The following is a 15,533-nucleotide window of genomic DNA, read 5'->3' as shown; positions in this document are numbered from 1 at the left end:
AGCCTCTTTGCCTGCACACTCCACTCTGCATGTTCCAGCCGTCAGAACAAACTGCATTATTTTGTTTCAAACTGTGCTCAAGGGAAGCCAAGACCTTGTAACTGGAAACTTACCAAACAGAGAATTCTAAGACTAAATTTAGTGTTCCATTTAAAAAAATAAAATAAATTGAACATTTTGTTTGTTCATCTTTTATATGTTAAAAGAGAGATTAACCTAGTTCACACTAACAACCTAAGAAGAGTATTCAAAGAAGTGAGAAGAAAACTAATCCCTTTTGGTGAAGAGGGAAATCCTTAACAAAATGTAATGAAGTGGCATGAAATACAGACTCTGCAGCCAAACTTTCAAATAGCATAGCCTCTCTAATCTCCATCACATAAAATTTTATTGTGGCTCAGAGAATATTAAAAACTGTTAGAAATAAATGAAAGGAACTTCCATTGGCAGGAAATAGAAAAGATTGGTATGTTTTATTTATGTGGTTTTTCTCTGGTCTTTAAATGTAAATACACTTAGTTGCTTTTTGAACTATGTTCTTCATTTAATTATGTGCGAGTTCCTTTTCTCTTGTTCATGTTAGACTATAAGAATGAAGAACATTGATGTTATAGAGAATGTATAAGCTATATAATATATAGAGTAACAACACTTTGATTTGTAGTACTTTAAATATTGCTGTGACTTCAACCAATCATGGTCTCCCTACTAGTTCTTACCTTCCTCTCCTGCCCTTCTTGCTTCAACACATTGAGCACATGTTTTGGACTAGACAGAGGATTCAGATTGTTAGTGGTTCCCAAATGCTGATCCCTGAGTTAGTTGTGTTAGAAATCACTCAGAGAGCTTATTAAAAGTTTAAGTTCTCAGCTACAAAAAGGAATGCATTTGAGTCAGTTTTAATGAGGTGGATGAACCTGGAGCCTATTATACAGAGTGAAATAAGTTGAAAAGAAAGACAAATACTATATATTAACGCATATATATATGGAATTTAGAAAGACAATACCAATGATCTTACATGCAGGGCAGCAAAGGAGACACAGATGTAAAGAACAAACTTTTGGACTCAGAGGGAGAAGGAGAGCAGGGGATGATTTGAGACAATAGCATTGAAACATGTACATTACCATGTGTAAAATAGATGACCAGTGCAAGTTTGATGCATGAAGCAAGGCACTCAAAGCTGATGCTCTGGGACAACCACAGAGAAATAGAGTAAGGAAGGAGGTGGGAGGGGATTCAGGATGGGGTGGGACAAATGTATACCTGTGGCTGATTCATGTTGATATATGGCTGAAAACATCACAATGTTGTAAACTAATTATTCTCCAATTTAAATAAAAATTAGACCTTTTGAATCAGAATGTCTAGAGGTGGTACCCAAGAACTTAAATTTTTATTATAATAATAATTCAAAAGGTCTAAGATGGGACTGTGGGATGTCTATTTTTTTAAGGTTTCCCAAATTACTGATACATAACCAGATTCAGGACCAGTTCTCTAAGACAGTATTTATTCTTTGATTATTTTGCATCAGTAGAGTCCTTTTCATCTTGAGACTATGTAATAAAGGCTGACTAAGTTTGTTTAGAAGGCATTTGTGAGTGCTGCTGCTGCTGCTGCTAAGTCGCTTCAGTCGTGTCCGACTCTGTGCGACCCCATAGACGGCAGCCCACCAGGCTCCGCCGTCCCTGGGGTTCTCCAGGCGAGAGCACTGGAGTGGGCAGCCGTGTCCTTCTCCGGTGCGTGCATGTGTGCTAAGTCGCTTCAGTCGTGTCCGACTCTGTGCAGCCCTATGGACAGCAGCCCACCAGGCTCCCCCGTCCACAGGATTCTCTAAGCAAGAATACTGGAGTGGGCTGCCATTTCCTTCTCCATTTGTGAGTACAGATTAGCACTAAAAAATTATTTCCATATTTCTGAAAGAGCTCTGAGCCTATGGGGTCGCAAAGAGTCGGACATGACTGAAGCGACTTAGCAGCAGCAGCAACAACAGTCTAGAACAGCACAGAGCTAAGAGTAATTTAAGCTCTCAGTACCATTGGATGCTGATGTAGTCCACTAGGGTAGTTTTAAATAAATCTGTATAAATGGATCTAGAGAGGTGATGCTTCTTTTCAGCCATTGCGTTGAGAACATTGGCAGAGTATCTTGTGTATTATTTTAGTGGTGTAGTCAGTTTCCTAGATTATAGGATTGATAACTTTTTTATATGACTCTTCTAAGAATCAGATCTCTACCAAAAAACACTAAGAGGTGATATTCAAGTCAGTTCAGTTCAGTTCAGTCGCTCAGTCGTGTCCAACTCTTTGCGACCCCATGAATTGCAACACCCCAGGCCTCCCTGTCCAGAGTTCACTCAAACTCTCGTCCATTGAGTCGGTGATGCCATCCAGCCATCTCATCCTCTGTCGTCCCCTTTTCCTCCTGCTCCCAACCCCTCCCAGCATCAGAGTCTTTTCCAATGAGTCCATTCTTCGCATGAGGTGGCCAAAGTACTGGAGCTTCAGCTTTAGCATCATTCCTTCCAAAGAATACCCAGGGCTGATCTCCTTCAGAATGGACTGGTTGGATCTCCTTGCAGTCCAAGGGACTCTCAAGAGTCTTCTCCAACACCACAGTTCAAAAGCATCAATTCTTCGGCGCTCAGCTTTCTTCACAATCCAACTCTCACATCCATACATGACTACTGGAAAAACCATAGCCTTGACTAGATGGACCTTAGTTGGCAAAGTAATGTCTCTGCTTTTTAATATGCTGTCTAAGTTGGTCATAATTTCCTTCCAAGTCACTGACATCTTAATACACTTGAAAAAGCCCTAATGGCACTCACATTGGCAGACATCTGTGTGGATTTTGTTAACACAATTGGAGCACCTACTATGTGGTCAGAAGTCAAGAACTCAATTTTTTTTTTTTTCTGCAAACTGAAAGCATGGTCACTGATGAGCAAATGAAGTATGATGTGAGGTTAGACTATATCATTAGGAGTTCATATAGACCTTGTGAAAATGCATGTTTTTTCTTTTGTGCTGTCTAGATATCTATGTGTTTTCCCTGCTAGATGATTCAGACAGCCCTGCTTCTGCTAGCTTTTCCCAAGAAAAAGGACAAGAGGAGAGAGCACCAGGCTTCAAGTCAAGATGGTTTTGTTGAATTTCTTCCTGTGTAACTTGAGCCTCCCTAGCCATGTTGCCCCAGGCAACTTAATCTTTTCAGTAAAAAGAGGGTAGTGTTAATACTCCCCTCAGGGTTTTTGAAAGATATGAAAGCCAGCAGCCCATTGCTGGACACATACTACTCATTTAGTAAATGTTGACTCTGAATCCTACCTTTTCGGGGCAATAAACTCTGATTGACTTTCTGAAGCAAAGAAGATCCTGGAAGAGCTCTGAAGATTTAATTAGTACAACTGGTGAGAGTAGATGGTGAATGAATCCAAGTAACAGAATAGTCATGGCAACTCGTATGAGATTTTCCATATCCACCCACTTCTCACTAGTCACATAGTCATTGACTAAATTGTCATTTCCTGTTCAGATCTCTACAGGCATCACTGTGTAGAGCTGGAGTGGCCTAAGAAACTGCTGTGTTCATTTGACCCAGCATTACCACCAGAGCAGACTCCCAGGGAGGAAGACTAACTGCTTCCTGTCTTCATCCTTCCAGGTTCTGCCCTCCTGCCTCTCTCTCTTTCTCTGGCAGGCAGGCCTGATTCTTGCCCCAGGCAGAATTAAAGATTCCTTCTTTATATGCTAGCACACTTGAACCTCTATTATAGCACCTCTTTCATAATGCTTTTGTGTTGAAGTTGATTGTGTGCATTTTGATCTTTTTCTCTCTATTTTGAATTGCTTGAGGGCATGGTGTGTACACATAGTGTATACTTGGTAATTGTCGATTTAATTCAGATCCATCACAGAAGCAGTTTCCTATGAGCTAAGAGCACAAACTCTGGAGCTTGTGTTCCTAAGTTTATAGCCTACTTCTGCCACTACTGTGACCTTACACAAGATCACACAAGATCCAAGACCTTGACATCTAGGAATGTTAATTTCCTCATCTATAAATGAGAACAATAATGCTACCTACTTTATAGGGCTACAGTGAAGATTAAATGAGTTAAATTGTATATGTGAAGCACTTAGAACAGTGCTTGGCAGATAGCAAATGCTGAGTAAGTGGTCACTGTGATATCTGGTCATAGCTTCCATCTTTCTGAATTCAGTGTTACTTTATGAGATTGAATTTATCTGACAAAACTATACAGGGGGAGTTGTTTTTTTCCCCCGGTGCCTTCAAATCTAGTAACTCCTACTACCTCAAGTTTTCTTAGTTTCTTTTTCACATACGGGATGACTGATAGCTAGGTATTCATGATTCTGTGTTCAATTATGCTTCCTTTCTTTTAAAAAATGTGATTCTTTATTAAAGCAGTAAATTAGCTAAATACAAATTATGACCTTAGGAATATTTTCAAAGAAATATAAATATTCACTTATACTAGACTTGAGGCGGAAAATAGATTTTTTTCTTGAGTGCCAGCTGGAACTCATTGACAATGGTTGCATCTTTGTAGGGATCTACAGGGCACGTCCTGAGTCCAGGATCAATTAGACTGTCACAGGCACAGAATGGAGAAGTGGCTGTCCATGAATTAAAATGAATTGTTATCAATCCCAATGTAATTTTATTTTATTTTTTTGTTCATCATCTTACAAAAAAGTCTGCAGTTTCCTCACATATGATGCTGCAGGCTTATTTACTCGGTAGTTTGTAATACCAGTGTCTGCCTCTGCTTTGGTAGCTAAAACTTTTCTCTGATGGTTTTAATTGCTTTGATGTTTTGAAGTGTCAGATCTTGGCATGAAACTTGTTGCTCTGGTTAATAACTTACTCTGATCACTCTAGTTAGTAAGTAGCTTTAAGAACAAAGAGGGGAGGGCGGGAAGAGACGCGACTGAGTAGGCAAGTGATTGCCTGGGAAAGCTTCCTCCTGGTCTGGATGATATTTCTCTTAGTGGAAGACACTCAACTTGACTCCATGGTACTGTGTTGGTTTTTGTGGAAATTTTTCCCTTCCCTTTCCCCAGAGAATAGTGGAGAAGCAAGCAATAAGATGGGTTCTACCCAACTGAAAGAAAAACTATTTGAAGAAAGATTGCCCTTCCAACCCCACAAAAAAATAAATACTGAAGCATTGAATTTGACTTCTAAGAAAAGCAGAGCATTCTTTACTCTTTTCCTTCTTTCTGTTCACATGTCCAGTTTCTGTCTAGAATAGCTGAAGGCCTTTAATTTCTTAGGTTTTCTAAATTCTCTTTCCCCTAAAGCATCTTGGATAGTTTCTTGAAAAGTCAACTCTTTCCTCACCAACTATAGTAAATACAATTGAGCCATTTATAATTAAAGATTTTTCTGATACTCTTTGAAGGTTTGAGTACATTAACTTTCAGAGTCCCTGGAGGTTTTACGTAAGACTTTTTGCTGATCTTATAGTGGGTTTTACATGTGAGAATAAAATAAAAATCAAAACACTGTTTGAATCACATTGTCTGAATCACTGGCACCATTTACTTCCTTTTGACTTGAAGGGTGCTTTATAATTAAATAGAAAAATCTACTTCTCAAATTGAGAAAGCTAACAACTTTTGTAAGATTCATACAGTTTTGTACAGTTGTTCTACATAAGATTATTCTTGGTTGAAATAAGATTGAAAAATGACCCGTCTTTAAGGTTAATAATCTGATATTCTTTCTATATTCTTTGCTTTATCAGTTTCCCAATGTTAGGGTTCAGAGGAGAAATCCAGATGCCTCTAACCCTGTGATGAAGCAGGTGTCAGTTTAAGCTTTAACATTCTGAGTTCTTGTATTTGAAGAGTGACTCTGACCATCTGCTTATCTGATTTTTTTTCCTTTTTTTCAACTTTTGAAACTTGCAATCTCAATACCTTTTCAGAATTTAGCTTCTGGTTGTGATATATTAAGCAGTTTATTAAATGCCTGATAAGCTTGTCTACCATTCCTCATGATGTTAAGGTGGAGGCATTCTAACATTCCCCAAACACTTAGCACCTGCTCTGTGTCAAGCATAGTTAGAGAAAGAGAGGATCAAATGTGGTCTCTGTTGCTGAGGAACTCACATCTTTAGTCTCATGCCCCTGGTCTCCTAAGCTTATCTGCCTCTGAGACCTTTAGAGTGTCAAGGGCCAAGCGTGGAGAAGGGCTCTGCCCTCCACTGTCAGGTGACGCAGATGAGGTGATTGAAAGGTGGTGCTTCCTGGAGACCGCATGAATCTCAGGTGCACCCATCATTGCAGAGATGAGAAGGCAAGACCAACTTTGAGACAGTCTGTTGTCCTTGTCCTTGTACTTAGTACTTAGTACTTGTACGGAGTCAGTATGACTTGTACTTAGTCAGTACTTAGTCCTTGTACTTAGTCAGTATGGCTGAGGAAAGTGAACTGAGGCAGAGGAGAAACATTATGTCAAAGGATAAGCATTTCCTCTAGATCAAAGTTGTCAAAACTGAAAGTGGGGACAGGGATCATGTAATCTAACCTCTTGTTTTCTATATTGAGACCCAGAAGTGGAAATGACTTGCTCAGATCAAAAAGAGATTTAGTGGATACTCCATGAAGTGTATGAAAGCCAGACTTTCCAGTAGGACTTTCCAGTGCCCAAATGGGAATGTAAACCTTTCCCTTTAACACTCGTTAATTCATTGTCTAGAATTTCCTATGGATTAAAGATACTACACTACCTTACTTAAATGTAACTTATCCTCAGGAAATGATCACCTGTGTTTGTTTTTAAAATCATTTTCTGTTAATTGGTATTTTGCTTTAGATATTTGATCATCTAACAGCATGGCAAATTCTATAGAATTTGGCCATGCCAATAGGGACAATATGTTCAGAATCCTGAGCCTGGTATATTGGCACAGTATAGACACTCAAAACATTGTGTTGTGGAGGTGCCTATTATAGTCTGACAGACCTGGAAATGTCTCTTACTGCAGAGTCCCGTCTGTCACTTACAAGCTGTGTGGCCTTGGGCAAGTCATTTCACCTGTGAAACTGTTTTCTTATCTGTGAAGTGTGGTGTTGAATGCATATGTGTACACACGCACACACAAACTCCTACCTCTAAAACAGTATTTTGCAAGATCCTAAACACCCAGGGGCTTCCCTGGTGGCTCAGTGGTAAAGACTCTGCCTGCCAGTGCCTGCAGTGCAGGAGACGTGGGTTCAATGCCTGGGTCAGGAAGATCCCCTGGAGAAGGGCATGGCAACCCACTCCAGTATTCTTGCCTGGGAAATCCCATGGACAGAGGAGCCTGGTGGGCTGCAGTTCATGGGGTCGTGAAGAGTCAGACATGACTTAGCGACTGAACAACAACAAACCCCCAGGTGGCGCTAGTGGTAAAGAACCCGCCTGCCGATGTGCAGGAGCTGTAAGAGAGGAGGGTTTGATGCCTGGGTCAGGAAGATCCCCTGGTGTCAGAAATGCCAACCTGCTGCAGTATTCTTGCCTGAAATATCCCATGGACAGAGGATCCTGGTGAGCTATAATCCAGAGGGTCGCAAAGAGTTGGACACAACTGAAGTACTAAAGTGACTTAACACGTAAACCCCTGGCAGGGTGCCTGGCACATACACTGTTGAAATTCCTTTTTTTCCTTAATGAAGGTCTCTTTACTTTTATTCCATGTTAAATTGCAGGATTCTCTTAGGAATCAGTTGGACTGGTATCTAAGATTGTGACAATCTGGGTATTATCCCTAAGAAATACCTCAAATTAAAAAAAAAAATGTGTCTCTGATCTTTCAAACCCTATCCTTGATTGCTCTTCATTCGCATCCTACCTCCACTGCCTCTCCTTTCTCTCCCTTTGTCTCAAAGGAAACTATGCAGCCAAAAAGAAAGCTCCAAAATCGGACTGACCTTGTGCACCTTTAATTGAGGACAGAATTTGCTAAAAGTGCGTCCAAAAACCCACCAGTGGTTTACTTTACAATTTGTGTCCTGGCTAGACTAGCTGTTGGCTGTGTAATTTGTCTAGTTTTGTCTGGAGTCTTAGACTATTCAGCTGCTTTAGGGCAAAATCTTTTGGGGTGTCATTAAATGGGATTGATAATTGGCTTCTGATGAATATTCATTGTGACTAATGACTTTGGGCAAATTTTACACATACTATCTTTCTATTCTCCCACTGAGTGAGATTTTGATAGATCATTTTCCTCAACTTGCACTTCAATTAAATATTCACAATACCCCCTTGTTGACGACAATCCAAATTATATACTTTCATTACTTTTAAATTTTGTATTCTGTAAGGAATGAGCGTAGTCCTTTAGGACTCTTTTTTTTTTTTTAATAGGGTTGGTTTTAAAGGTTTTTTTTTTTTTTTTTAAGTAAGTGGCTAATGATAATGTATGAATATATATTATTTCTGATTAAGCAAAGATGTATCATACTGCTTTTCTGTGGTCCACATAGCCATTATTTCTAAGAAATGATACACATTGTATGTATCATTTAGTATTTTGGAAAAGAGCCAAAGAACTCTTTTTGTTTGTTTGTTTGTTTTTTAACCAAATGGGTAAGAGCATTTTATTGTAGCTACAGAGATTTGGCACTGAGAAAATCTCCCAATGAAAATGATGATCATACATCTTAAAAGTTTGATTTTTAGGAGGGATAAGTAATTTTAAAACCTTGTAATTTGCTTGCTAGGTTTTTTTGGGTTTTTTTAGGCTAAGGAGACATGGAAAGGACATTGTCTGAAGATAAGATCCGAACCACTGTGTTGCTTGAAATAGGGTTTAGACTCAAACCAATTTAAACGAAAAAGAGGCCGATATTCAAGTTCTGTCTTAACCAGGAACATTCTGTTATAAGACTTTTTCAAAGAGAATTACTGGTGAATACACGTGATGATGATACCTTGTATCTGGGTGGCACCATACAGATTTTTAAGTGCTTTTATTTATTTGGTGTGTTGTAGAGTTACAGAGTAGGCATATTATTAAATAAATGGATGGATGAATCCATTGACTTAATTTTCCAAATGTAGTGTATTTGTATGTCTAAGCTTACTGTTATTATTTTGGAATTTGAGTCTTAAACCCTATTCTCCGAGACTCATGAAAATGGTGGTCAAGAGCAGGAAAAACCAAGCCACTAGCTGTCTTTATGAGTATATTCTAAGTGGGAATTGTTCTTTATTTATTCAAGAAATATTGCATTACCTAGCATATAAACGTGTATATATGTGTATATTTATTGTGCCACTGAGCATAAGAGAGACAGGGTCCTTCTGCCCTTTACAGCGAGAGGACAAACTCACAGTTATAATCCCATCAATAAAGGAGACACATGCCCAGCGGAGCCATGCAAAGCTTTGCAGAAGAAAATAGTGAACAGACTCTAGGGGCATGGATCTGGGCCTGTGGGAATACAGAGGTCAGGAAAAGGAGTACATATCTACTCGTAAATCTGCAAACAGTTTATTCCAAGGATAAACCTGGAGAAGATAGTAGGGACTGTGGCTGGAGATGCTTCTCTATAGGTAGATGGGGAGCTGAAGACACGAAGACATGCCTGTTCCAGGGATGCCCCCAAGCACATTCAAAGCAGGATGTTACATGACTGGACCTGCACTTTAGAATGAGTACTTTGGCACTTGGTTAAAGGAAAGAGAAGAGAGCTGAGACTGAAGGCTGTTGTAAACCCTCCAGCCTGACTTCAGGGTGGAGTTGGAGTAAAGTTGATTCATTTTCCACTCACTCAACACCAGCAAAGATTTTTTATCTCTTCTAAGCTGAAGATATTAGTCATGTATAATATGACAGACAGCCTTTTTTATGTGGAAACCTACCAAAATGGGTTGAGAAAAGATGGATTAAACCTACAAGCCTTGTCAGAGTCACTGGGACTTGCTTTTGAGTGCTTGTTGGATGAGCTCCTGTTCATGGCATGTACCTGATTTAAAGAACAGGGTCTGGAGGGAAAAGGAGGGGAAAAAGTAGCAGCCTTGGGTTTAATACACAGCTCTCACAAATGTGAACCATCAGCAGAATATCCAATTTAAAGCTGTTCATGTTACACTAACCTCTGGGATTCTTTTAACTGGGCCTTGCCGCGTCACTCTTTTGCCACGTAAATGTCCTTCTGTCAGCAAAGGCCTGTTAACAGCTTCCAAAAGAAGCAAAGTCCTCATGGGAACAGGCTTCCCAGAAACCAAAGGAACATTAAAGAAAAAACACAGAAAGAAACATGTGTTGTTGGCTTTTGTCACTTCATAGCCCTATCTCCAAAGGTGTTGGTTTTTCCTTCTTTCACTGTATTGAATTTTGTAGCAGTTTTATTTCATTGTATCTTTGTTTCCCAATTTTTCTGTTATATCAAATACTGATTGTATCATCTATGTAGCTCTTAAGAAAAAAAAGAAATATGAAATAGAGACAAGCCAAAAAAGGAGGGAGTGGAAGGATGTTAGTAAACAGTGTTGGAGCCATTGATTAACTCTGTGGAAAAAATAAATTCTCACCTTAGCCCTTAAACCAAAATTAATTCCAGATGGATTAAAGAGTTAAATGCTGAGGAAGAATTTGGAGGACTTAGTATAAAAACAGTGGAAATCATCATGAAGGGAAATATTTGCCCATGTAATTATTTAAGCTTTCTCTTTACCCAAAACTTCAAAGACAATTAAATAAGGATAAATTATTTTCAAAAACCCTTACAAAAGATTACTGTCCTTTGCATATCCACAATTTATCTAAATCAATTAAAATATACTAAATTCTCTTTAGAAAATGTGGACTAAGAATATGAACAGATCATTTACTTAAGAAATATAGTTTAGAACATATAATAAGATGTTCAACTTCAGTCATGATCAGAGAAATAAAAATAAAATGAAGATAAGTACAGTGAGGTACAGAGAGGCCAGCAGTCCAGTACATGGCTAGGAGAGTATAAAGAGCCTCAACCCTTCATCTATTTATTATATGAATACATTTATTATATTTGTATTACTATATTTGTTAAGTGCCTTAAAATATTTATAACCTTTGTCTTTAAATTCTGCATGTAGGAACCATCTATAAAAGTTACTGAGTTGATCCAAATATATAACTTAATGATGGAAGAGTGCTTCAGTATAATATGAGAAATTCATTGGGTGGCATTAAAAGATATTTTCTAAGAATACTTAAATATATGGGAAAATGCCAGCAAATAATATTAACTTAAAGGGAAAGTTAACACTGTATTTACAGTAATCCTGATTTTATTAGAAAAGTCCCTATATAGGTAATGGGTTTCCCAGGTGGTACAGTAGTAAAGAATCTGCCTGCCAATGCAAGAGAGGCAGCTTCGATCCCTGGGTCAGGCAGATTCCCTGGAATAGGAAATAACAACTCACTCCAGTATTCTTACCTGGAAAATTCCATGGACAGAAAAGCCTGGTAGGCCACAGTCCATGGAGTCTCAAAGAGTCAGACATGACTGAGCACACACATACACATGTATGGATAATATACCCAAATGTTAAGTTATCTTCAGATGGTGAAGACTTTAATCTTTTTCTCCAGTTTCTAAATTTTCTACTGTCATTGTATATTAGCATCATAATCATGAAAAAAATACATTTCTTGGAAAATGAAGCTCTTATTAAGTTTGAATTAGGGTTATTGAGTTAACTTATTTTAAATATGTTGGTAATTATATATTTAATTTTATTGTTGAACTCAGATGAGTGTCTCCAAACTTAAACTGTCTAGCTCTGAATCTTACATCTCTGTTGCAGTTGACTGCCTGCATCCACGGGTCTGCTGCGATGCTCTACCCCATGTTCTGGCAGCACGTGTACATCCCTGTCCTGCCTCCGCATCTGCTGGACTACTGCTGGTAAGGCCGCTGCCCACCCTGTCCTCTGCTGTTCCTTCTCCAGAGAATGACCAAGCAGCTTAGGTCAATAACTTGTAATGCGGTTGCCGACTGTAAAATAAAAATACTAACTTCAAAGTGATCGAATTTTAGATCACCAGATTGCACTGGCCTGTTTGTTTCCAAACAGCTTTCATATACGTCATGGCATTCTAGAGAGTTCAAGTGGGTAGATAATACCTTCCCCATTCTTTGGTGTAGGGAAACCAAAGCACCAAATAGTTGTGTGATTTTTTTTTTTTTTTCCTAAGACAAATTGGAAACTGGTGTCAAGAACAATTGAGATCCCCAAAGTCTTCAAGTTTCAGCTATGCTCTGGCACGTTCTGTAAGACTTGCCCTCAGGTGTGGTTTGGGAGTACAAGCCAGGCTTCAAAACACTCTTTTGAGGGGAAATTCACTATTCAGTGAAATGTGTTTTAGTTGAAGAAGGGAGGGATGCTGACTTGGAATTCTTCCTGGAAGAGACTTAGCTGTGTGTCTTGATGCTTCAGGTAGGAACTCCAAGGGGCTTGGGTGTGCAGGGATTGGTGGAGCTGAGAAAGTCATTGTAGTCCCCTCTGCCTCTCTCATGGTACAGCTTTCACTTTCCATTACTTAGAAAGTTTTGATTGCTAACTTGTTATCTAGTCTAAAACCAGCAGCTCAGAGTCCCAAAATTGAAGATGAAAATGCTCCGTCAGTAACATCAGTGATAACAATGGTTGCCATGTTTGAATCTCTGCTGTGCCTCCCTCCTATCCCCTCATCACTTATTGGACCATCTCTTTACATCTGTGATCTCATTTTATTCTTCCAGCAACCCTGTAAGACAAGTATTATTAGCTCCATTTCACAGGTCGGTAAACCAAGGCCACAAAAGGTTTAGTAACTTTCCCTAAAATAGATGTTGTTGTTTAGTCACTAAATTGTGTCCAGCTCTTTGTGACCCCACAGACTGCAGCACACCAGGCTCCTTGTCCTTTTCTGTCTCCTGGAGTTTGCTCAGGTTCATGTTCATAGAGTCAGTGACACTATCTAACCATCTCATCCTCTGCTGCCCTCTTCTCCTTTTGCCCTCAGTCTTTCCTAACATCAGGGTCTTTACTGATCAGCTGGCTGTTTGCATCAGGTGACCAAAGTATTGGAACTTCAGCATCAGTCCTTCTAATGAATATTCAGAGTTGATTTCTTTTAAGATTGGTTAGGACTCTCAAGAGTCTTCTCCAGCACCACAATTCAAAAGCATCAGTTCTTCAGTACTCAACTTTATGGTTTAACTCTCACATCTATACATGACTACTGGAAAAACCATAGCTTTGACTGTAGGGACCTATGTCAACAGAGTGATGTCTCTGTTTTTTAATACTCTGTCTAGGTTTGTCATAGCTTTCCTTCCAAGGAGCAAGCGTCTTTTAATTTTATAGCTACAGTCACCACTATTCCATTTTTATAAAAACAAACAAAAATTATCTGTATGTATATATATACATACACAGGTATATATGTGTGTTTATATATATATATATAAAACAAAAAAATTAGATACACACAAACAAACATAGAGAGGCAGAAATCTGGAAGGAAAGACACTAAAATGTTAACAGTGATTTGTGTTGTGGGGGAGAGAGAAGAATTCTGCATGATCTCTATATTATTTTCCATACTTTCAAATATTTCTAACAATGAAAAAGTATAGTTCTGTAATTGAAAAGTTTCATTTAAAAAAAAACTCAATGTTTATTCTGGCCAGTTGTTACTTCCAGCCACCATCTCAGGTCACAGCTCTCCTTTCTTGTTTGTTTTGAGGATTTATTAGCTGTTTCACTTTTTCCTGTGGAAGCTGACCCACAATCCTCTTTTCAGCTTCCTCTCAATCTCTAACCCTCTCAAGGACTGTTACCAGCCTGACCGAGAGCCGTGGTGCAGCAGCTCTAACCGAGAAGGGAAGACTTGGCAAGGACAGTTGCCAAGCCTCTGTCACCCCAAACTTTCACTCCAAAAGCTCATAGTTGAGGCTTGTTAATTTTTAGAGCCTGAGTGGGTTTTGTGATTAGGCTCCATATTGGAAGTTTCTGTTTGTGTGATCATAGTCTCTCTGCTGGTCTCTTGTTTTCATGAAAGAACTTTTTCGACATTTGACCATAGGATGATGACAGGCCTGTGGGGATTGGTATCTGTTTATTAACTGCAAGATGTAAGAATGATGAAATAAAAGACCCCAAGAGAAAAAAAAGAGATCCTCTATTTAAGGCTTGATTTGATCACCTTCAGCCTGCTACCACTGCTTTGTGAAATTTGAGTCAATGCTAATAATTTTATTCTGTTGTGCTTGGTGACTTTCACCACTGTTGAGTTTAATCCTTGGTGGTAAGAGCCAGCAGGGGTAACCAGCATTTTAAGTAAAGTGCTAGGAGCCTGAAACATGTAAATTTGAAGGAGGTTTGTTCTTCTGCAGATGATTTAAATGTTAAGTAAGTCCCCATGCAGGGGATACACGAAATGGAATCTGAAAACTATTATCTCCTGTAGAAATGAACTCTCAATTTACTCACCGCACAGGAAGGGCAGATTCTAGTCATTTTCACTGCCAGCAGGTGCCCTTTCTATGCATAATAGATTTCGAAAGTGTAATTAACACATGAGGACCACTGCTGCCAGTTTTTCTTCAGGTACATGCTGCTAGGAGTTTTCAGGACAACAGTGTAGGCTGTAAGAGCTTTTTACATTACACTTGAAGATAAGGTGTTCATTGACTTCTGGACAAAGACTTGCTAAAATAGGGTTGAACCTAGACCCTACTATTGGTTTCATAGATCATAGTCCTTGGACCCAGAAACCCGAAGAGCTGTAACGTGGGCCTTTGGTAACACAGAAGCCAGTGTAGCAAAACTGTGGGATGCAGTGAATACATGGAAAGTATGATGCTGAAACCCAGCACTTATGTGGAAGACTAATTGCACGTTCACAAATACAACAGCCAATTATCTAAGTTAACTTTAATTAGAGCTATAATCACAGATTTTAATTATCTGAAGACAATCCATTTAATACAAATAGTCTGCCTTAAATATTTCCCAAATTAATGTTTTTCATGTTCCTTCCCATTTTTGGAGAGAGTGGTAGAAAAAGTGTCTGAGCTTTATATTCAGAGGCCAAGTTCAAATCTGTTTCATCTCTTAATAGCTGTGTAACCATTAAAAGTCTATCTTACTTCTCTGATTTGACATTTTGTTTTCTGTAAAATGGGTTTGATTTGCCTACTTTGAAGAATGGCTTTATAAATTAGAGATACTGATATCAAGTGGGACATAGGGGCCATTTAGTAAATGGTGGTTGCTCTTATTATGGTTAATATGAACATGGGACATGGGTTTTGGTTTCCAGAAGGTTTTACTCACATCAAACGTTTTTCTTGTTTCTGATGCCTTGTGAGCTCAGGGAAAAACTTTATAATTCATCTTCTCTTTTTACCCATCAGATTGTTTTTATTTTGATTTTTTTTATTTAACTTGGGTTATTGTATGGTTGTTTTCATTTGCAGCTGTGGCATAAGAATGAAAAGAAAAGAAACAAAAGCAGATGGCAGAGA

The 15,533-nt window shown here is 38.8% G+C and overlaps 1 protein-coding gene across 5 annotated transcripts in view; it reads left to right on the top strand.

The window, feature by feature from the left end:
* The window catches only part of DENND1A (DENN domain containing 1A), a 539,914-nt gene that overhangs the window by 300,918 nt on the left and 223,463 nt on the right, over positions 1–15,533 (top strand). For all 5 annotated transcript variants that reach the window (XM_040225092.1, XM_040225090.1, XM_040225093.1 and 2 more), the window contains exon 10: positions 11,824–11,924. In XM_040225092.1, the coding sequence (XP_040081026.1) occupies positions 11,824–11,924 (101 nt within the window). The remainder of the gene's footprint in view (positions 1–11,823; positions 11,925–15,533) is intronic.

This window comes from Oryx dammah, unplaced genomic scaffold, assembly GCF_014754425.2.
Source record: "Oryx dammah isolate SB20612 unplaced genomic scaffold, SCBI_Odam_1.1 HiC_scaffold_25, whole genome shotgun sequence".
Lineage (NCBI taxonomy): Eukaryota > Metazoa > Chordata > Mammalia > Artiodactyla > Bovidae > Oryx > Oryx dammah.
The sequence above is the reverse complement of the archived record's forward strand: the minus strand, read 5'-3'. Positions and strand labels throughout refer to the sequence as shown.